This window comes from Peromyscus maniculatus, chromosome 4 (assembly GCF_049852395.1).
Source record: "Peromyscus maniculatus bairdii isolate BWxNUB_F1_BW_parent chromosome 4, HU_Pman_BW_mat_3.1, whole genome shotgun sequence".
Classification (NCBI taxonomy): Eukaryota; Metazoa; Chordata; class Mammalia; order Rodentia; family Cricetidae; genus Peromyscus; species Peromyscus maniculatus.
The window spans coordinates 118,130,301-118,153,982 of NC_134855.1; the positions used below are offsets into that span (position 1 = coordinate 118,130,301).

The 23,682-nt window shown below is 38.9% G+C and overlaps 1 protein-coding gene and 1 pseudogene across 12 annotated transcripts in view; both read right to left on the minus strand.

Annotated features, from left to right (window-relative positions):
- The window catches only part of Tasp1 (taspase 1), a 255,934-nt gene that overhangs the window by 121,540 nt on the left and 110,712 nt on the right, over positions 1-23,682 (minus strand). For 9 of the 11 annotated variants that reach the window (XR_013050795.1, XR_006071506.2, XM_006983677.4 and 6 more), the window contains 2 exons: positions 20,383-20,502; positions 15,480-15,558 (listed from right to left, as the gene is read on the minus strand). Coding sequence is in view for 7 of the 11 variants with exons in the window: in XM_006983677.4 (XP_006983739.1) it covers positions 15,480-15,558; positions 20,383-20,502 (199 nt within the window). In the remaining 4 variants the exon portion in view is untranslated. The remainder of the gene's footprint in view (positions 1-15,479; positions 15,559-20,382; positions 20,503-23,682) is intronic. The other 2 variants (XR_001579049.3, XR_013050794.1) reach the window with 1 other exon arrangement.
- Positions 84-14,021, minus strand: LOC143273003 (60S ribosome subunit biogenesis protein NIP7 homolog pseudogene; annotated as a pseudogene). Its single transcript, XR_013050793.1, has one exon. The product of XR_013050793.1 is annotated as a 60S ribosome subunit biogenesis protein NIP7 homolog pseudogene (transcript).

Below are 23,682 nucleotides of genomic sequence, written 5' to 3' on the forward strand. Positions count from 1 at the left end.
GTTGTGCCCTCTCCTCACTCTCAGTCCCCATTCCCAGGAGACTAAGCAGATCCTGGGGGAAAACCCTGCTCCCCCCCCCCCCTCCTGTAGACCTCCTCAACCCTTCCTCCTCGCCCGTCCCCATTCCATTCCTAAGTGTAAGCTCCCAATATCTAGAAACACATTCTACACTGAAACCCCAGTGATCACACCTATAAGGAACCTCAAAGCATTCCCTACAAGGCAACACATAGCTACCACACTCTTAAAGAACCAGAGAAGGCAACAGAAACCAAGGAACAAAACACTCATCAAACTATCATGATATCAGTACCTTGAACTATAATCATCACAAACTCAGATGCCTAGAAACCAGCACAGAAACAGCCAGGACAGTATGCCTCTACTAGAACCCAGCAACCTACCACAGTAAGCCCTAAGAAATGCAACATGGCTGAAACAAGACAAAGACCTTAGAATAGTTTTTATGAATATGAGAGATGTCCTTGTTCTGGCTGGATTTATGTCAACTTGAAACAAACTACAATCATCTGAGAGGAGGAGGAACCTTGACTGAAAATAAAAAAAATGCCTCCCTAAGATTGAGCTGTGGGCCAGCCTGCAAGGAATTTTCTTAATTAGTGATTGGTCGGGGGAAGGAAGGGCAACCCAGCCCACTGTGGGAGATGCCACTCCAGGGCTCATGATCCTGTATTCTATAAGGAAGCAAGCTGACCAAACCATGTGAAGCAAGCCAGTAAGCAGCACCCCTTCACAACCTCTGCACCAGCTCCTGTCTCCAGACCTGCCCTGTTTGAGTCCTTGTCCTGACTACCTTCATGATGAACAGTGCTGTGTGGAAGTGTAAGCTAAATAGACCTTTTCCTCCCAAAATTGCTTTTTGGATATTGTGTTTCATTGCAGCAATAGGAACTCTAAGACAGTCCTTAAATAGTATATGAATAAATCCCTTAAATCTATGAAAACACAAAAAAAGAAATAAATGAATAAAACAGAAAAAAAATAAAGGAAACAACACTGTTCACAATAACCTCAAATAATTAAAATATTTTGTGATAACTATAACTATGAAAGTCAAAAACTTGCATGGTAAAAACTTTAAGACATTAAGAAAGAAATTGAAGATATTATAAGATGATAGATCTCCAATGCTCATGATCAGTAGGATGAATACAGTAAGAATGGCCATTCTACCAAAAAGCAATCTACAAATTCAATGCAATCGCCCTCAAAATTCCAAAACAATTCTTCACAGATCTTGGAAAGGACAATTTTCAGCCTCAGATGAAACTACACACACATAAACACACACACACACACACACACACACACACAAAAGGATAGCTAAAACAATCCTAAATAATAAAAGAATTGATGGAGATACCGCCATCCTCAACCTCAAATTGTACTACAGAGCTATAATATTGGCACAAAAACAAACATGATGTTCAATGGAATCAAATTGAAGACTTAGACATATATCCACATCCCTATAACACCCCATTTTTTATAAAGACGACAGAAATACAAAGTGGAATAAAGACAGTATCTTCCCAAAATGGTGCTGGTCACGCTGGATGGCTGCATGTCAAAGAGTGCCAATAGATCCATACTTCTCACCCTGCATGAAGCTCCACCTCAAATGGATCAGGAATCTCAACATAAAACCAGATACACTGAACCTAATAGTAGAGAAAGTCGAGAAAAGCCTTGAACTCATTAGCACAGGAAAGTTTCTGAACATTGTTAGCACAGGCACTAAGAAGATCCATAATTAATAAATGGGACCTCAGGAAACTGAGAAGCTTCTGCACTACAAAGGACACCGTCATTTGGACAAAGCAGCAGCCTATAGAATAGGAAAAGATTTTTACCAGCTACACATCTGATAGAGGGCTAATATCCAAAATGTACACAGAACACACACACTAAACTAGATATAAAGAAAACAAATAACCCAAATAAAAATGAGATACAGATCTAAACAGAGAATTCCCAAAAAAGGAAACTCAAATGGCTGAGAAACACTTAAGGAAATGTTCAACATGCTTAGTTATCAGGGAAATGCAAATCAAAACTACTTTGAAATTTCAATGGCTAAGAGCAGTAAAACAAATAATAGCTCATGTTGGCAAGGATATTAAATAAAGTGAACACTCATCCATTGCTGGTGGGAGTGCAAATTTGTACAGCCACTATGGAAATTAGTGTGGTGATTCCTCAGGAAGACAAGAATCAATCTACCTACAGATCCAGCTAAACCACTCTTGTTATATACCCAAAGGAGGCTTCATCCTACCACAGAGACAACTATTCAACCATGTTCATTGCTGCTTTGTTCATAAAGCTAGAAATTGGAAACAACCTAGATGCCCATAACAGAAGAATGGATAAGGAAAGTGTGGTAGATTTACACATTGGAATATGACTCAGCCATTAAAAGAGAAAACAAACAAACATGAAATTCACAGATAAATGGATAGAATTAGGGGAAAAAAAATCGTTCTGAGTGAGGCAACCCAGACCCAGAAAGACAAATATGGTATATATTCACTTGTATATGAATATTAGCTATTAAGTCAATGATAACCAAGCCACAATCCACAAAACCACAGAGGTTAGGCACAGCATAAGGGCCTGGGGATGGGGCTGCAAGCAGATAGATCTCCCTAGGAAAGGGAAACAGAACAGATAGCTGTGTTTGGACAGTGGAGTGCTGGAATGAGAAAAACAAGTAGGAAGTGGGAGGTTAAGAGGGAATATGGTAGAAACAGCTAAAATTAGGGGGCATTTGAGGGGTAGTGTGCAAACAATACAGTAGAAGCTTCCAATGAAATCACCAAAATGGGGGAGACAGAGCCCCGCTGGACGTTTAGTGTCACCAAATGAAGCTTCTGTTCCAGGAACTGGATACATATAATTGAGTTGCTGGCCAAAGGGGTCCGTCCTATGGGGATGCCCAAACAACCTAGACTATTTTTAAGACTACAGGTTGCTCTCCACAAACTGACAGTAAGGCCCTACTGCTGAAAACAACACAGACACATTCATTGAACATGGAGAAGTAGAGCTGATGTCCACAAAGCAGTGGAGGAATGTTCCCCTTGCTCCACATACTCAACAACATGAGCTGCCACTTCTGTTTGGGATCTTAACCATTCAAATCTCAGGGTCTTTTGATTTACATTTCCCTGATGACTAAGGACATAGAACATTTCTTTAAGTGTTCTCAGCCATTTGAGATTCTTTTGATAATGATTCTCTGTTCAGACCTGTACATCATCATTTAACTGGATTATTTGGTTTTTTGATGTCTAGTTTCTTGAGTTCTTTATATATTTTTAATATTAGCCCTCTGTCAGATGTGGAGTTGTTGAAGATCTCTTCCCATTCTGCAGACTGTCATTTGTCCCTTTCACAGTGTCCTTTCCTTTACAGAAGCCTATCACTTTCATGAGGTCCCAGGTGGTAATTGTCGATCTTAGAGCCTGGACTGCTGGTGTTCTGTTCAGGAAGATGTCTCCTGTGCCAGTGTGCTCAAGGCTATTTCCCCCACTTTCTCTTCTATCAGGTTCAGCACATCTGGATTTATGTTGAGAGGTCTTTGATCCACTTGGACTTCAGTTCTGTACAGGGTGATAGACATAGATCATTTTCATTCTTCTTTATGAAAACATCCAGTTTGACCAGCACCATTTGTTGAAGATGTTTTCTTTTTTCCATTGTATAACTTTTGGCTTCCTTGTCGAAAATCAGGTATCCATAGCTGTGTGGATTTACTTCTAGGTCTTAGATTCAATTCCATTGATCAACTCATCTTTTTTCATGATAATACTATGGAGTTTTTATTACTATTGCTCTACAGTATAGCTTGAAATCAGGGATGGTGATACCTCTGGAAGTTCTTTTATTGTACAGGATTGTTTTAGCTATACTAGTTTTTTTGTTTTTCCATATGAAGTTGAGTATTGTTCTTTCAAGGTCTGTAAAGAATTGTGTTGTGGGGGGCCGAAGAGATGGCTCAGAGGTTAAGAGCACTGGCTGCTCTTCCAGAGGTCCTGAGTTCAATTCTCAGCAACCACAAGGTGTCTCACAACCATCTATAATGAGATCTGATGCCCTCTTCTGGCCTGCAGGCAGAACACTGTATACATAATAAATAAATAAATCTTAAAAAAAAAAAAAAAAAAAGAATTGTGTTGGAATTTTGATGGGGATTGCTTTGAATCTGTAGATTGCTTTTGGTAAAATGGCCATTTGTACTACATTAATCCTACCAATCCATGAGCATGGGAGATTTATCTTCTATTATCTTCTCCAATTTCTTGCTTCAAAAACTTGAAGATCTTGTCATACAGGTCTATCACTTTCTTGGTTAGATATTTTATATTATTTGTGGCTATTGTGAAAGGTCCCCCCCCCCCAATTTCTTTCTCAGACAATTTATCATTTGTGCATATAAGGGCTACTGATCTTTTTTTAGTTAATTTTGTATCCAGCGACTTCACTGAAGGTGTTGTATCAGCTGTAAGGGGTTCCCTGTTAGGCTTTTGGGAATCCGGTGCCTGTGGTATGATGCCTTGTGCAGCCTTGGTGCAGTGGGAAGGGTCTTGAACCTGCCTAGGCTCAGTGTGCAGGGTTCTGCTGACTCCCCATGGGAAGCCTTGATTTGAGGAATGTAGGGATGTGGGGTGGCTTGGGAGAGAGGGCTGGGGGATGGGAGAAGGGAGGAGGTGGTATCTGTGGGTAGCATGTAGAGTGAGTAGAAAATTTCTTAATAAAGAAAAAATGAAAAAGGGGGGTTCCCTATTAGAAATTTTTGGGTCGCTGGGGGCTGGAGAGATGGCTCAGAGGTTAAGAGCACTGGCTGTTCTTCCAGAGGTCCTAGGTTCAATTCCCAGCAACCACAAGGTGGCTCACAACCATCTATAATGAGATCTGACGCCCTCTTCTGGAGTGCAGGCATACATGCAGGCATAACACTGTATACATAATAAATAAATACAAAAAAAAGAAAGAAATTTTGGGGTTGCTTACGTATACTAGCATATCATCTGCAAATATCAATACATTGATTCTTCCTTTCCAATATGTATCCATTGATCTCCTTTTGTTGTCTAATTGTTCTAGCTAGAGTATTATATAGAGTATTATATTGAATAGATATGGAGAGAGTGGAGAGCCTTTGACCTGTTCCTAGTTTTAGTAGAATTGCTTTGAGTTTCTCTCCATTTAATTTTATTTTGGATATAGGCTTGCTGTAAATTGCCTTTATGTTTAGGTATGTCCCTTATATCCCTGATCTCTCCAAGACTTTTATCATGAAGGGTGTTGGATTTTGTCAAAGGCTTTTCACCATCTAATGAGATGATCATGTGGCTTTTTTTCTTTCAGTTTGTTTATATGGTGGATTACACTGACAGATTTTCATATGTTGAACCATTGCTGCATCTCTGGAATGAAGCCTACTTGATCATGGTGGATAATCTTTTTTATGTTTCTTGGATACAGTTTTCGAGTATTTTATTGGTTATTTTTGCATCTATGTTCATGAGGGAAATTGGTCTGTTATTCTCTTTCTTTGTTGAGTATTTGTGTGGTTTGGGTATCAGATTGACTATGGCCTCATAAAATGAATTTAGCAATATTCCTTCTATTTCTATTTTGTGGAATAATATGACAAGTGTTGGTTTTAGATCTTCTTTGAATGTCTGGTAGAATTCTGCACTAAAACCATTTGGCCCTAGGCTCTTTTAGAGCAGAATTCCACTAGACTTTCAAAGAAGAGCTAACACCAATATTCGTCAATTATTCTATAAAACAGAAACAGAAAAAAACATAATCAAATTTATTTTCTGAGGCCAGTCACCCTGATACCCAAACCACACAGAGAATCAACAAAAAAGAGAATATTTTTAACAGAATAGAAACACTCTAATTTTTTGTTTGTTTGGGGTTTTTTGTTTGTTGGTTGGTTTGTTTGTTTGTTTTAGAGTTTTGAGACAGTGTCTGACTATGTAGCCTAGGTTAGCCTTGAACTTGCTAAGTAGCCCCAGCAGGCCTTATACTTGTGATCCACTTACTTTTGCCTCTAGAGTACCTGAATCTCTATTTTTGAGCCATTTCTGTTGAGTAAGAATCCAAGTTGCACGTATCAGTGTTATCCAAATTTAACATGATGTTTTCTGCACACACAGAAAACAAAGCTAAGTCCACTCATACAGCAAAAAGGTCTTGGGATGGCCATCCTACATTAATGTTTCTTCATGCAGTACGTATTCGCCAATGTCTGCCTAATGAAACACCACAATTGCCATGGGGTCCACTTTTCTGTAGTCTTGAGTAGACTTTATGGCCACTCCCAACTCCAAAGGAATGTCTGCCATGGAATAAACCACTGCTCTCTGGTACTGAGAAGTACTTTCAGTGAAAAGCTGCTCTGCTCCTGACTTTATCCACACTTTATACTTGGCATAGGGTTCAAGATATCTGAGAGCTGTAACGTGCAACCAGAACTTGTGAGTCTTGGTAAACTTTCCAAAACATATCCCCAGTGACACTAGCTTATCCCCATAGATGTTAGTGGCCAGCTTCAGAATCATCACACTCACACAGTACATTCGGGTTGTTGTTCAGGCAGAAATAGTAAGTACTGTTGGGCCTGTCCACCAGGAGCTATAGATTCTCCTTGATGTATTTTGAAATCTTCTCAAATATTACTTGGGGCTCTTCTTCAGTCAAGGGCTGCATTTTCCTGCTAGCTTGGCTCCCAGGACCCTAGTGACTGGTTGGAAGACTTTTAATGAATGCTTCTATTTCATTGGGAGTTTATTTAAATTGTTTATCTGATCTTGATTTAACTTTGGTAAGTGGAATATATTGAGAAAATTGTCCATTTCTTTTAGATTTTCCAATTTGGGGAAGTACAGGTTTTTGACATATAACCTAATGATTCTTTGGACTTCCTCAGTGTCTGTTGTTATATCCCTCTTTTCCTTTCTGATTTTGTTAATTCATTCTCTCTCTCTCTCTCTCTCTCTCTCTCTCTCTCTCTCTCTCTCTCTCTCTCTCTCTCTCTGCCTTTTAGTTAGCTTGGATAAAATTTTGTCTACCTTGTTGATTTTCTCAAAAAAAAACAACTCTCTGTTTCAATAATTGTTTGTATTGTGCTCTGTTTCTTTTTTTTTTTTTTCTTTAATTTCAGTTCTCAGTTTGATTATTTCCTGCCATCTACTCCTTTTAGGTGTGTTTGTTTCTTTTTGTTCTAGAGCTTTCAGGTATGCTGTTATGTTGCTGGTATGAGATCTCTCCAACTTCTTCATGAAGGTATTTAGTGCTATGAACCTTCCTCTTAGCATCACTTGGATTATGTCCCATAAGTTTGGGTATGTTGTACATCATTTTCAGTGAATTCTAGGAAGTCTTTCATTTCCTTCTTTATTTCTTCCTTGACCCAATGATAATCTCAGTAATTCTACTAAGAGTTGTTCAGTTTCCACGGGTTTGTAGGCTTTCTGTTGTTTCTGGTGTTGTTGAAATTCAGCTTTAAACCACAGTGGTCTGATAAGATACAGGGGGTTATTTCAATTTTCTTGTGTCTGCTGAAACTTGCTTTATGTCCAAGTGTATGATCAATTTTAGGAAAGGTTCAATGAGGTGCTGAGAAAAAGGTATATTCTTTGTGTTTGGGTGAAATGTTCTGTAAATATATGTTAGGTCCATTTGCATCATAATGTGTTCGTACTATTATTTCTCTGTTTAGGTTCTGTCTGCTCAACCTGTTCATTGGTAAGAGTGAGGTTCAATATGTGATTTACGCCTTAGTAATTTTTTCTTTTCTTTTTTTTTTTTTACAAATGTGGGTGTCCTTGCATGTGGGGCATAGATGTTCAGAACTAGGACGGCATCTTGGTGCATTTTTCCTTTGACGAGTATGAGATGTGCTTCTCCATATCTTTTGCTTAATTCTGGTTTGATATCTATTTTGTTAGATATTAGAATAACTACATCAGCTTGCTTCTTAGGTCTCTTTGCTCAGAAAATCTTTTTCCAGCCCTTTATTCTGAGGTAATGTCTACCTTTGATGTTGAGTTGTGCCTCCTGGATATAAAGAATGATGGGTCCTCCTGTTTTCGTTTCCATTCTGTTATCATGTCTTTTAACTGGTGGATTCAGTCCATTGATACTGAGAGATAATAATGAGCAATGACTGTTAATTCCTGTTGTGGTGGTGGTGGTGGTGGTGGTAGTGGTGGTGGTGGTGATAGTGTGTGTGTGTGTCTCTATGTATTTCCCTTCTTTGGATCTTGCTGGTTTGATATTATCTATTGCCTGCATTTTTATGGGGATAGTTAACTTCCTTGGGTTGGGGTTTTCCTTCTAGTCACAGGTATCTAAAAAGATTACTAACACAAAGCACCCTAAAGAAAGTATGCAAATTCTTCACTTGCTAAGTCTGCTCACAATAGACCTATGTCTCGGGTTTTGTCTCATTTGGGTACTATGGCCCTCCCTATTACTCCTGAAACCTTGAAAATATGTGGTGCCAGGGTAAATGTCTCAGCTCCTTATCGCTTACTCTAGGAATATGCTTTTGACCAATAAGAGGTAACTCCTGTAACTTTTCTATTGTTCAAGCCTCCTGTGAAAGAAGACTTACTAGGTGAGATGAGAAGAAGCAGGAAGATGAGAACAAAGAATTTGAGCTAATAAATTATAGACAATTAGGCCAAGAAAATTAGGAGAGTAAAAAGAGACAAAAGAGTAGACGAATAAAGAGACATGGACAGATAGAACACAGTGTGAGCAGATTCATTCCTTCACCATCAGATATTAGTTTTTCCCTCACTTATTGTAGTGTCTCCTTTGGACCCTGAGAGGAGGTCTTTAAGGCTGGCCCCTGAAGGCCCCGTTAAGTAGGGAGTCTCTGTCCAAGTTGAAAGTTGGCCTTCCGGAAGTTAGCTTGGCCTTTGGTGCAGCAGGGGATCTCTGTTCTCCAAATTGGTGTGGTCTGCACTTGAGCAGCAGAAGTCTGTATTAACTGTTGTGAACTACACCTAAGTGGCAGAAGTCCACTGGGGGTGGGGGCAGGGCCCAGCAACAGGGTGGACAATGAGCTGTTCTTCTAATTGGTGTGCCCTGCTCCTGGGAGGCAGAAGTCCCCAGGTGTTAGAGGCAGGGCCAGGCAGTACAGCAGAAATGAGCTGGGATGGTGGGCTGTGGGAAGGGTCTTTAGCAACAGAATCTAGGGAATGGGGCAGTTGAGCTGGCAGGTGGATACTCACCTGTTCTTCTGACTGGTGTGGCCTGTCTTTTTTTTTTTTTTTAATCTCTTTTTACCCTACAGGTTTTTTGTGTCTATATTATGGCTTCTAGTTTCATGTTTTTATGGGATCCAAGAATGTGCAAATGAGTCAGTCTCTGAATCTGTATCTGTTTCTTGGGCTCCTCTCCTTCTGTAGACTTGTTTTGTTCTATTCTGATGTGTTCTTCATAGTATGCAGTTGGATAGATAGATAGATAGATAGATAGATAGATAGATAGATAGATAGATAGATAGATAGATAGACAGACAGATACATAGACAGATACATAGACAGACACAGATATTATCCCTTAGAACACTGTTTATTTTATAGTGGGAGTAGCAAGGGGGTGGATCTGGATAGAAGGGGAGGTGCAGAGGAACTGGGAGTCAAGGAAGGGAAAACTCATAATCAGAATATATTATATGAGAAAAATCCATTTTCAAAAAGTGGGAAATGACAAAGAGAAGAATGAGGGAAAGGAGGAGAAGAAATGAGACAAGAGAAGTGACAAGGAACAGAAGACAACCTTAAGGTCAACCAGAGCACAACCTCAATCTCCAGCAGGTTTCCTCCTCTGATCTTCTAATCCTTCACATGTTCTTCCTTCCTATGGCCAGAGACCAACAAGGATGTATCTTACAGTACACATCTTGTTGCATGAATCTTCAAAGTTCTTATTAATAAAATCAAACCTGAGGCCAGTTATTGGGGTGAACCCTGGAAGATCAGAGAGACAGAACAAACCACAGCTATCTCACCTTGCCAGTTCCTCAGTTGGTCCTGTTTCCTCAGGTTGGAAGCCTCTGAGTCCTCATCCAGAATGAATCTCAGCTGAACTGTGTTGCTCCAAAGCCTGAAAGCTTAACCAGCCAAATTCTGAACCAGCCAAATGCTTCTAGTTTCTGGTCCTCACGCCTTATATATCTTTCTGCTTTCTACCACCACTCCCTGGGATTAAAGGCTGGCTTTCTGGGATTAAAGGCATGTGTCACCATGCTTGGCTATTTCCAATGTGGCCTTGAACTCACAGAGATCCAGAGGGATTTCTATCTCTGGAATGCTAGGATTAAAGGTGTGAGTGCCACCATTTTCTAGCCTTTGTGTCTAGTGGCTGTCTGTTCTCTGACCCCAGATAAATTTATTAGAGTACACAATATTTTGGGGAACACAATACCACCACACACATCTCATCTGCTACTGAACAACTATGTACAAATCCAAATTCAGCAAAGATTTAAACCATAAAGTGTTATTTAAGATGATGAACCACCTTTAGAAAAAGTAAGCATCCTTCTAAAAGAGGCTGGAGCCACATGCTCATTTCTTTTCTTTAAATATTAGTTTCTCACCATGTGTAAAGCTCTATGTCAGGCATTCAAGAGATGCCAATCCACCCGCAGCATCCTTTCCTCAGAAGCCTGCCTTATTACTTCAAAAAGTTACAAGTTACTTATTTTCATTTTTAAAAATGATAATAATAAAAACTTTTAATAATTTACTAATTCTAATATATGCCTTTTTCATATTTAAAAATTCTGATTAGACACAAGAACTCACATCTGTAATCTTCAGCACTCAAGAGTAGGGGCAGCAGATGAAATTTCAAAGCCATCTTTGGCCACTCAAAACTTGGTCTCAAAAGAAGGGGAGTAGGAGAAATGAGAGGAGTGTTCAAGAATAAGAAGGTATGATGCTGTCCAATAAGCTATGGTAGTGATAGAGCTGTCACTGTTTCCCAATGCAAGCTGTTCTGTTTGGTTGTCTGTCTGTTGTGTGTCACATGAAAACTAGGTGTGTTCATTTTGCTTGCTATTTACATTGTGTTCAAAGGATTGGGACTGAAATTTAAAATGACTAAATGTTAGGCACAGAATGGGAAGTGGGTTTATTACCAGTAAAGCAAACACTTATCACTGAAGGAACATCCCCAGTTCCTTATTTTCTCATAAAGCAACAACCATATGTTAAGTGAAGTGAAAATGCTTCATCATTCTTCTATTGGTAATATTTTTGTTTCCCTTACTAGTATTAAATATTGTCTATTTTATAAAAGATGTGACATATAATAAATGGAACTTAATGGTGAAAGGTGTGCACTGAGAACCTCTATGTCAACAGCAATGGCCAGTTATTCCTGTTGTGTTACTAACTAACAACTAGCAACTACAACTACCAAGTCTGGACAAGAAGCAAGGTGACTGCTCTTCTCCATTCCTAGTGTTGAATAGTCCTATGACTCCAAAACATTTGTCAATGTTTGCAAGAGCAGTTCTTGTCCCACACACACCCCTACTCATTCCTCCCTACCCAATGATGAGAACAAGATGCTGGAGTTTATTCCTCGAGCTAATGACCAAATTGCCTGTCTGGCCTTGGGAGAGCCCTATCCTGACCATAACTAACTGTCTTTTCTCTGCTTTTCAATTATCATCTTCCAAGATATATAAACCAAAACACTAGCCAGGTCTCTGGATTTTCTACAACTGCTCAAGGCACAAGTCTTTTTTATTCTGGACAATCACAAAATTCTGTGTTCTACCTTTCCTATGGCTTGGATACTCCAACTCTGCCATGCTTTTCCATCATCAACCTCACAACAACAGTCCCAAGGAAAACAAGAAAGAAGCCAACACAGCCCTACAGAAAGGAGGAGCAGGCATATGTTCTATCATCCTCCAGTTCAATCATTTCATCCTTTAACTTTGGAAGGTGCAACATGACATGTCTCATATCCACATTCAAATGCAATTCTGGGTAGCATGAACTGGAAACAACTGATGCAGGAGAGACAAAATGGGGGACAGAGAGGGAAAGGGAGATTGTAAAGACCTTAATGGTACAATTCTAGCTTTTCTTGCAACAGGATCAAATTTATAAAGTAGGTTCTTATTCTAACTGCCACACCACCAGTTCTTAAAAACTGAGTTTTGTTGGTGAATAGGTAATCTCAAAGAGATTGAATCTCTTTCACAAAATGACAGTTAGGCAGACTCTCAAGACAGTTCCAAATATCAAGATTTGAGGATAATACCAAAACAATTAACTAACTCAGTGAAGACATTTGCTAAAACCAACATAAGCACAATACATGATACTGACAGTTTTGTGGGAAAATACAAATGAAGCAATGCTTCATACTTCAGTTTGTTCATATAATTTTTCTTTAAAGACACAGGACTACATACATTAGCTAATTTCTGACATTGTGTGGCAAGATTTTTATGTTCCATCAAGATTAAACTGAAAATTAATGCATTATATTTTGTTCTTCTGTTCAAAATAAAGGATGAAAAACATTTTTACAGTTATATTGGTATGCTTTCGATTGATTATTGAATTGTATATCAAATAGCCTCATGACTCACAATCATATTTTCTGATACAAAGAAAGGAGGTAGATAGACTGGAAGCCACACATGGTAGGTTAGAAAACACAAGTCTGAATAACAAAGACAGGTCAGTGAAAATGGAAAGAAGCAATGTATTAGAACAGCGCCAATATCTAAAATGTTTAATATCTAAAAGAGGAGGATAGTGAGGGCAAGAAAACAGCTAAGAGAGTCAGTGAGACGATTCAGCAGGTAAAGACACTTATGGCTAAGCCTGTCAAGCTGAGTCTGATCCTTGGGAAACTATGGGAAGAGAGAACTGACATCTATGGGTTGTCCTCTGATCTCCACACATGCACTGTGGCACACAGATATGGCCCCCATATACACAATATTAATGTAATTTTGAAATATTTTTAAGAAGAAAACCATTGGAGAAAGGTAGTTATAGGAAAAAATTACATATATAAAACTCACAGGGGAATACTTAACAGGAAGACAGAAAGGATGTATGTAGACTTCCAGAGAAAACCCACAGCAGACACAAATGTAGAAGTTAATAGGCAAAGAGAAAACAGTTGAAATCAGGAAGATAGCAAGGACACCAAATCAGCAAGAGAAAGCATATAGAGAAATGAAGATAACCAAACCCCACAACTATTTTCAAGAGGAAGAAAATCCTATAAAGGTACCTGAAATGAAGCAGGCCAGAGACAAAGGGGAAATTAAAAAAAAAAAAAAAATCAAGAGAGCGCCAATTTCTATGCTATAATGGGCAATGTCTGTATTGTAGATGTTCTGTACAGAAAATGTCCACAATAGCCATGCCTTCTGTTTTGAAGAACTGTTAAGTGTGCGGCAAACATGAAAGACAAAAAAGACAACCACAAGCAGGTGAAAGACAGTGGAGCACCTGATCAGGCAACTAAGCATCCAGCAGAAATGGACTGGAGCTAGTGGAGAAAACCATACCAGTCAGTGGGCATGTTGTGGAATATTCGTTTATACTGTGTGAAGATGTGTATGTCACTGTGACTGCTTTAATAAAGAGCTGAATGGCCAATAACTAGGCAGGAAGAGTTAGGTGGAACTTCTGGGGACAGAGAGGAGTCAAAGAGGAAAAAAGGCGGAGCTGTCAGCCAGATGGAGAGGAAGCAGAATGTGGAGTACAGAGTCAAGGTAACTGAGCCACATAAAAGATCGTAGATTAAAAGATATGGGTTAATTTAAGTTATAATGCCAGGCGGTGGCGCACACCTTTAATCCCAGCACTCGGGAGGGAGAGCCAGGCGGATCTCCGTGAGTTCGAGGCCAGCCTGGGCTACAGAGTGAGTTCCAGGAAAGGCGCAAAGCTACACAGAGAAACCCTGTCTTGAAAAACAACAACAACAACAAATGCTTCACAAACTTACCTACTGGCCAACCCTCAATTGGGGACCCTTTTTCCCAGGTGACAAAAAAAAAAAAACTAGTTAAGAACAAGCCTAAGCTAAGGCCAAGCTTTCATAATTAATAATAAGTCTCCAAGCCATTTTTTGGTGAGCTGGTGATCCAAAGACAAAGCCACCTACAGGACAGGTGTCAGCCAGATCATGTGTGGGTGGAGAAGATCTCAGGCACAGCACCTCCTGCGATGGCCCCTCCTGGGTCTTCAATGGCATAGGATAAACTGTAGTTGGATCTTTTGTTTTGAGAAGGTGCTTGGAAACTATTATCTCCCAGCTATGTTCCAGGACACAGGTTTTTATTTTTACTCCAGCAATTTAATCTGTTTGTCATCTTGGTATCTTACTTCTGGGCAGTTTTACCATTCTCCATTCCCTTTCTCACAGGCCTAGGAGACCAGCCCATTCCAGGTCAAGGGATCTTGGAGGATACACTAAGGTAAACACATTAGAGTCTGAAGTGGGGAAAGGCCAGCCTAGAGAAACAGCGTGTCAGTGAGTTCAAACAACATATGACAATTTACTAATGCACTGTATATTACACTAGAGCACAGGATGAGTAGTAGGAAGCATAGGCGAGCTACTGTACTAGACAACAAAAACCAATGTGGTCAGAAACTGAAAGGGTGAAGAAAAGAAAGGAAGATATATCTGTACTGCACAGATGTGATAAAGCCTGGAGATGTTTGGAAAAAGAACTTGAGGGATGCATGAGGAAGGAGTGAACTATCACTGACCTTGTCTACCAGTAATATCACCACATAAAGAGAAAAAGCTTCAAGTATATGTGGTATCAGTATTACAAAAAACTGAAATAGATTATTATTCTACCCATTAAATTTCCCTTACCCCTATTTCCCATCCTCACAGCACAGGGACACATCAACATACATACATGTGCATGCTCATACACATACCACATCACACATGCTCATTCTATTTCAATCAATACTAAATTATAAACTTTCTTAATATGCATACAAAGACAGTTCTGTATTTTATTAAAAGGATAGTATGAGGAAATGCCATAGGCTATACATTCTGAAGCACATGATGTGAGTTTTATGTCAACATTTGACTCGAGATTAAATGGTAATTTCTGAAATGCCTCACTGCTTTGACATCACTTGTGATGTGAATGTAACTATCATGGGTCATTAAATAAAATAGAATTAAAAGACACTTAATATCAGAGTTTTACTGATAAATGTTACAAAGCGTTTATAATTGGAAACTAAACAATCTTTAAAACCTCCCAAATATTAATGATGTTTTTCATGCATCAACACTCTCATAAATGTTTCCCTTCATTCTCATAAATAAATAAAATAAATGTTTAATTATTAAATGACTGACAGATTGTAGCTATGAAAAATGGCCATGAAAGCAGCAAATACCTGAGGTACTCACAGCTGTGGAGTAGGGGTTATGAGCTCCAGTATTTTCAGCCCAGCAGCCACATCCATAAAGAGCAGCCTAGGAAAACAGAAAACAGACACATATAATACTCACTGTTTTCAATATGAGATAAAAGTCATATCCATCAAAAAAACTCAGTTTAGTAACAATACACAAAATAGAGAACAAAACAAACTATGTATAAAGTGTCATAATGAAACCTATTTAATTAAAAATGAAAATAAGAGAGAGCCCACCTCAAGAAAACAGGGTGGACAGAAAACAAGGGGATAACTGAAGAATCATAGCAGGAGTTGTCTTCTTGTGCACACACATGGACACTTGAATGCACACACAGGGAAAATAAAGTAAAAAATTGTTCATAACAGCAGAGATTGCATAAAAACTATGCAAACAATGTTTTTCAAACTCTCAAGGCTATATCTGTAGATATGCAATGCATTACTGTTAACCATACTCTCACTCTGCTATGACGGGGACATCAGATTTATTCTTCCTATCTAACTGTATCTTTGAATAACCTTTCCCTGTCTGCTTTCCCCAGTAGCTGATAACATTAATAAATCAACATGGACATAAACCAAACCATATTATGCCACAAAAATATGTATAGACATTATATGTCATTCAAAAAATTAATAGAGCCTGAGACCTGGCTCAACGTATAAAGCACTTGTCATGAAATTATAAGGACCAGAATTTGGATCCCCAAACCTACACAGAAAGCCGGGCAGGCATGGCAGTCACCTGTAATCCCAGAATTAGAGATTCGAGATCTCTGGGGCAAGTTGGCTAGCTTGACCAGCTAGAACCAGAAAGCCCCAAGTTCAGTGAGTGACCCTTCCTCAGTAAATAAAGTGGAGACCAATCAAGGAAAACTTTCAACATCAATTTCAAGCCTGTACACATACATACATGCTCACCAGGTACCCACACACATGCAGACACATACACACACAACACACATACAAATGCAAAACACTAGCAAGTGCGTTCTGTATTCTAACAATCTAAAAGTTCTTAAAAAACAGCACAAGAAAGTTGCTTTAGTCCCATCAGCAATTTTTCCAACCCCTAAAAACCTTTCCCTTTCATAGTTTGTCAGCCAGTCGCTCTGCCGGCTCTTGAAATCAATGAGGAACCTTAAAAATAAGGGTCCTCAACTCAGTCCTAAATGGGATGGCCTCATCAAATCCCTCTCCTCTGAGCTCAGGGAGGGAAGGTAGGGAAGAACTGGGTGGAGTAGACAGAAACAACAATCAGGATACATTATGTGAGAAAGGCATCTATTCTCAATAAAATAAGAAAAAAAAGATTAAAAATAAGTATTCTCAAATTAGAGAAAGGCTGAATTTTCTGAGGAATTTACAGATAAGAACTCTGGTTTCTGGAGCATCTGACTCAGCATCTGGTGAAGCCCTGGGAGAGGACAACCTACCCAGGCCTTGGAGCTGCTCCCAGGCTCTGAGGACTTCTGCTTCAGGCAGTCTCCCTGCCTCCCTTGGGGCTCAGTAGGAACTGCAAAAAGCTCTGCACCAAGGGGGATGGGGGAGGAGAAGGAGAAGGAGGAGGAAGGGGAAGGAGGAGGAGAAGGAAGAGAAAGGGGAAGAAGGAGGAGGAAGAGGAAAAGGAAGGAGGAGGAGGGGGGAAGGGGGACAAGGAGGAGGAGGAGGAGGAGGAAGGGCACCTCTCAGAAAGCCTGGGGAAGATACCTTCCTAAGAAAGGATGCACAGTATTGCTCCCCCTTTTTTCCTTCCTTTAAGAAAATTCCTTTTATAATATCTACTCTTAATTCCATGGCCTCAGGCTGTCTTACTTCTTAACCTTCTGAAATTAGTTAGGATGAGATAGTAACAAAAATACAGTAATAATATTACAGAGTTTGAACCTCTATTATTCACTTCTGTGAGTAAAATGTATACCTTTTTAAAATGTTTAAAGGCTTCCTATGTTTTTGGAAGTAAAATTGTTTTAAAGGTGTTATATATAATAAAAATAGCAGCTTATGCCGGGCGGTGGTGGCGCACGCCTTTAATCCCAGCACTTGGGAGGCAGAGGCAGGCGGATCTTTGTGAGTTCGAGGCCAGCCTGGGCTACCAAGTGAGTTCCAGGAAAGGCGCAAAGCTACACAGAGAAACCCTGTCTCGAAAAAAAAGAAAAAAAAAGAAAAAAAAAAGGAAAAAAAAAAATAGCAGCTTATATAAATGATATATTACTTAACTGTCTCAGGACTATTGTTTCCAATAGAATGAGCATAATAATGTGGCAAACAATTGTTGTGGAAGACCTATAATCCCAGCTGCTTGGCAGCTTAGGCAGGAGGATCACAAGTGCAAGGCAAGCCTGGAATACAGAGCAAGTTCATCGTCAGCCAAGACAACTTAGTAAGGCTGTCTCAAAAAAGACAAAAGTGATGGCAAAGAGTACAGCTCTGAGTGCTTGCCTAGAATACACAGGCCCTGAGTTTAATACCTCATGCCACAAAAAACAAAGAATAATAAAAACACTTACTTCATATTGTTGTCAAGGGATCATGTGAATGAATGCATGTGTTGAAAACTGCAAATATATAACCAATGACAGCTATAGTTCATTTCTAGGAAGTATGATGTGCAATTTAAATGTGTTATGTCAATCTTCTAGAACTTGGTAAGCACTATAGCATTTGATCTTCAGAATTTGCTAACTAACAGAAGAGGGGAAGTGCTGTGGGATGTCCTGTATGCTGTGAATATATGTTGCTATGACTGATCCATAAATAAAATGCTGATTGGCCAGTAGCCAGGCAGGAAGGATAGTGTAGGCGGGACAAGGAGAGAAGGAAATGCCTGGTAGAAGAAGGCTGGGTAAGGAGACACCAGCCTGCCGTCCAGGGAGCAGCATGTAAAAGCAATAGGTAACGCCACGGAACATGTAGCAACATACAGATTAAGAGAAATGGGCTGAGTTTAAGTGTAAGAGCTAGTCAGTGGTAGGCCTGAGCTAATGGCCGAGCAGTTTAATTAATATAAGCTTCTAGGTGATTATTTTATAAGTGGTTGCGGGGTCTGTGGGGGCTGGGCAGCACTGGAGAAAACTCCAACTACAACTAGTAAAGTCTATTAATTCCTTTCTCATATCCCAACTGTTAACTGTAATGGTTACATACTAAAACAAGTAAACCCAGTTTAAATTAAATTTTACAACCTGTGTTCCTATTAAATATCTATAGCAGGTATGCTAATTTAAAAAAAATCATTCATTTGAACATTTACAATACATTGAAATGTATCTCATTTCTGCTTGTTTTTAGTTAGCCTTTGAAAGAACATGCTTTTATGCTTCATAGTTTTCTTCATCTCTCATTTGATGCTTTATATCTCCAGGTTCATGATGTCTCCTGGACCCAACAACTTCATACAACTAAGCAACTGTGTTTTCCTCTAAGCACTTTGACTCCTTTACTCCACATGTTTTGATGACTTTTTAGCTCTCACAATGGTTTATTTCTAAAGAAGTCAAGTAGAACGAATCAATGCATAAATTTCACAGAAGTCCCATTTGTGGTGACAGAATGGCTTCAAGACTTCTGGATGCAGTACCTTGTTAATGTGCTGCTATTACTTTACTACCCAAAACAAATAAAAAATGAGAAAGTCAAGAGATTACAAAGTAATGGAGGCAACTCTGTTGGCTTTATGTATCTTCTCTACGAGGACATCCAAACCTGACTTAGAAAGTTTGATTTTCTTACTCCAAACCTGATAAATATACAGTTCCATAATATGGAAAAATATAAGTGAACAAAGGCTTTTATAATGCATTTAAAGCACTATACATATGGTAAGTAATCACTCTCCATAAATTCTCTACATTGTAGGCAAAAAGGAACACAAAATCAGTTACTATTACCACTCACACCCTACTAGTATAGAACTATAGTGCAGAATCTATCCACATTCAGGGTTGATTGGGGACTATCACTGGGAGCTTTGCAACGATATCTTCTACAAGTCAGTCTGCTCCAAGCAATCACTAGCGACTATGACCGAACTAACAGTGACATTGACTGTTCTCCAAATGTTAGGGACATACAACACAGTGAGCTTCATTTCACATGGAAGACAAGAGTCAAACATGGAGTTTTAAATAAAATCTTCATAACCTCTTTAAAAAACTACAGAGGAGTATCTTGATTCACAAATATTTACTAAGATCATAAGAAATGTGTAAAATCAGGTCATAATACCCACCACCCTTGGCATATCAAATTCATTCTTAGATTTCATTTTCAGGACAGAAGTAAAGATTGAAGGTGAGGAAGGCATGTTGAAAAAAAGCTCTGCAAGAGAACTCAGAATAAGAAAACTTCACATAAATTAGAGTCTCTTCATTTACTAGATACTTGGCTGAGATATGGGGTGACCAAAATTACTATCTACTCTCTAAAATCAGAGAGCCATGGAATGCCAAAATGCCACTGTCACTTGAGTGAAGGGAATGAAAAGTGTTACTCTAAAACAATGTTCATATTTATAGCAATGGGCAATATAGTCAGGGAGTGTTTGCTCCTACAAAGTTATATTTACTAAGGAAGATGTACATCAATATACAATTATTAAATATCTGCTACAAAGGCCTGTGACACTCAGGCTGCTGAGAGCAGGGAAGCTGGGGTTACTGGTTATAAAGATCAGCAAGAGCCCTGTCACCAGGAGATGGCTCTTTAAAGAACTAAGACTGAAAAATAATTTTGTTCTTGAGCTATAAAAAGTAAATGTTCAAGAACAAGGATTTTTATTGTTCCTAAGGAAAAATCATTCCTAGTTGTTTAATGGTTGTACTTAGACAAGACCTGATTTCATTTTGAAAAGGAGATTAAGTAACCCACAAATCCTTACCTGCCCAACTCTCCCTGGATGTTTCAAGGCCAAACCTCCACTGGAGACAGCAGCAGCAACATTCCCTTCATGATCGACGACCACAGCACCCACTGTGTCCAAAGTGCCTGAGTCGTTTTCCTGTGGAACAAAAGAGACATGAGTCTCCACCAAGCCTGGCACAAGACACCTAGACATGACAGCCCAGTGAGCACAGTGTTTACCAGGTCTGGCACAAGACACCTAGACATGACAGCCCAGTGAGCAGTGTTTACCAGGTCTGGCACAAGACACCTAGACATGACAGCCCAGCAGGCACAGTGTTTACCAGGCCTCATGTGAAGAATCTAGACATGACTACACAGAGGGTACAGTATAATCACAACACAAAAAAATATGAATTAATCTTTAAATGCAACAGTTATAATTCATTTCTTTATTATTTTATTGTTTTCCTCTTAATCTCAATAATTAAATAAATGAGAATTTGTGGGTGAAAAGACCTGCAATCTAAATGAGCCATTAAATGCTAACATTCATGTTTTTAAAATAGATTACATACAGACTTCCAAGAATGAATAATAATTCAGAAAGGGAGAATGGCATTTGCCATCTTGTAGTGCACGACATTATCATTTTCCCATCAAGCCCATAAGAGAAACAGTATGACATGATCCCTTTTCTGCTATTATTAATATGCTTGGCAACTGGTGACAGAAAACTGTGCTACTAGAAGGCATCTTTGTGTCTCTGTGCCTTCTCACCAGACCCACATGTTTAAGGCATTTAAAATTTAGTAATTAATAGCAACTGTCTCCTACCACAAAGGTTTCCCGGTCATCCACGGCAAAAGGACAAAGTACTAGATAAGAACAGAATTAAAGGAGGCATGGAGAAAATTCCCTTACCATATATTAAAAAGGAAGGTTAGTGTACATTGTTAGGTCAATAGCAGTCATGGTAGTATTCTTAGGCTATGGCAAGGTTATCAAACTGTATCCCAAACCCCTGGCATGAATGAAAGAACCAAGCACAACCCCAGGTTCACAAGAGTAGCTAGCTACCCAACCACTGTGGCTTGACACTCAGACTCTTGAGCAAAACTTCATTTGTACCCTCGGTGCACTAAGAGATAAAGTGACACATAAAGGCATCACAAAAATGTCCATGAGCTCCTACCTAAGTAGCTAAAGGACGCTTTCAAATATCAGAAATAAAACTCAAACAAAAACTTTCAGGCTGGAGAGATGGCTCAGTGGTTAAGAGCACTGACTGCTCTTCCAGAGGTCCTGACTTCAATTCTCAGCAACCACATGGTGGCTCACAGCCATCTGCAATGAGATCTGGTGCCCTCTTCTGGCCTGCAGGTATATATGCAGGCAGAATATGTATAATTAATTAATAAATAAATAAATAAATAAATAAATAAATAAATAAATAAATAAATAAATAAATCTTTTTTAAAAAGCTTTTTTTCTAAATTAAATTGGGAGGTGAGAGGTAAAATGTGTCACAAAATTTTTATTTAAATATGGTAACAGGAAGCAGTTACATGCTTCTACTTATTGTTCAGAGTCCTAACACTCTCAAGTGCAATGAAACAAATGGCTGACAATTCTGACGTTGGCAGAAGAGGTTCATAGGGATGAAGTAAGTATATACATCTAATCACATAGCCACACTTGAAGGAAAAGCAGCCAAGAGAACTACATGGTCACATCCCAGAATAATATAGTTGTGCTCACAGGCAGGAGCATAAGTTTCAAGAAAAGTTTCAGGCTTGACCATCAACTCCCTGGGTAGGGCTATAGTCCTTGTTTATCCATTCACTGAGCATCTACTTATACTTTAAGTATATCTGCATTCCTTGTGTGCATAAAAGCCCAGTGGTGATTATACAGTCTGCATACCCAGTGTCTGAGCAGGTCTTTCTCCTTTTCTGAAGAGCTGATTTTATGTGATGCCAGAGGCTGCCACTAACTAGATTTAACAGCAATGGTTTTGTTTCTTTGCACCATTTATCTTCTTTGCTCAATAAGATTGAGAATCAAAATATAGAAATAAACCAAAATGCACTTAAAAACAAGGTCTGGTAGCATTCCATGGGGCTATCATCAGCCAAACCATAAAGGGAGCTTTTAAGGTGAACATGTTTAGTGTTCTTATAAACCATCTCTAAATTTTTTTAACTTTGTAACCTCAATGACAAAAGTGTCCAAATTACAAGTCTTTTGTGTTCTACAGCGGGGCTTCTCGAGCTTTAATACACACACAAATCACTAAGAGAATCTGTTTAAGTAAAGATTCCTATGAAGTAACCCAGGAACTAGCCAAGACTATGTCATATAGGTAACACTGACACTGGTCTACAAACCCTGCTTTGAAAAACAAGCATTCCATGGGGCTATCAGCAGCTGAACTATACAGGCACAACACTGGTGAAGGAGAAACTTAAACTAGCTGAGAGTAACATCTACTACAATAAGATGTGTATTCTATCCTGTTTACCCAGCTGGCAGCATATCACCACTTACATGCTACCACAGGCATACTACCAAGTGTATTCAAGTACTAATCTGACAAAAGTGCTTTGGGTTATTTTTTACAACAGACAACTCGTACACAAATGAATAGACTCAACTTTTCTTAACAGTTAAGTTGACATAAAATCAAGAAAGAATACTCCTTTTATTTTGAGATTGCCTTGGCAATACTATTTTTTGAGGGATATATAGCAGCACTGTGTGCCATTATTGTACAGATCTGGAAATCTATACATACTTTGTTGGTTCTCAGACCAGATACAACATAAAGTAAGGCTTTGACAGCTTGATAAAGACAACTTCTGATGAATAAGCAAATTATAGTTCTCCTATTGCACCCTCTAACATTTGAGGATAGGTTCTTTCCCTCTTCTGACAAGTGACAAAAACCTATATTTACAGTATACAGCATGATGTTTTAACACAAATATATATTTTAACATGTATGGTAGAATCTAGATAATTAACATATGGATTACATCCACACTTATCACATGAGTCTATGTCTGTGTGTATGTGTGCATGTGCACATTCATGAGCATGCATTCTGGAGTATGCACACGTGCATGCAGCATGGCAAAAGTGCTTAAATTTCTTTTAATCCACATCCTTCCTAGGCCAGAAGATTACTAATTTTCTCATCATATAAGGCAATATTCTACTATATGGCTAAACTCTCAGGTCTTAAAATCTATTTTATAAGGGTATTTATTAGTTGTTTGCATTTTGTTGTGTTGTTTTAAAAAACTGCAGTGCTGATATGACCTAAGCATTCTAT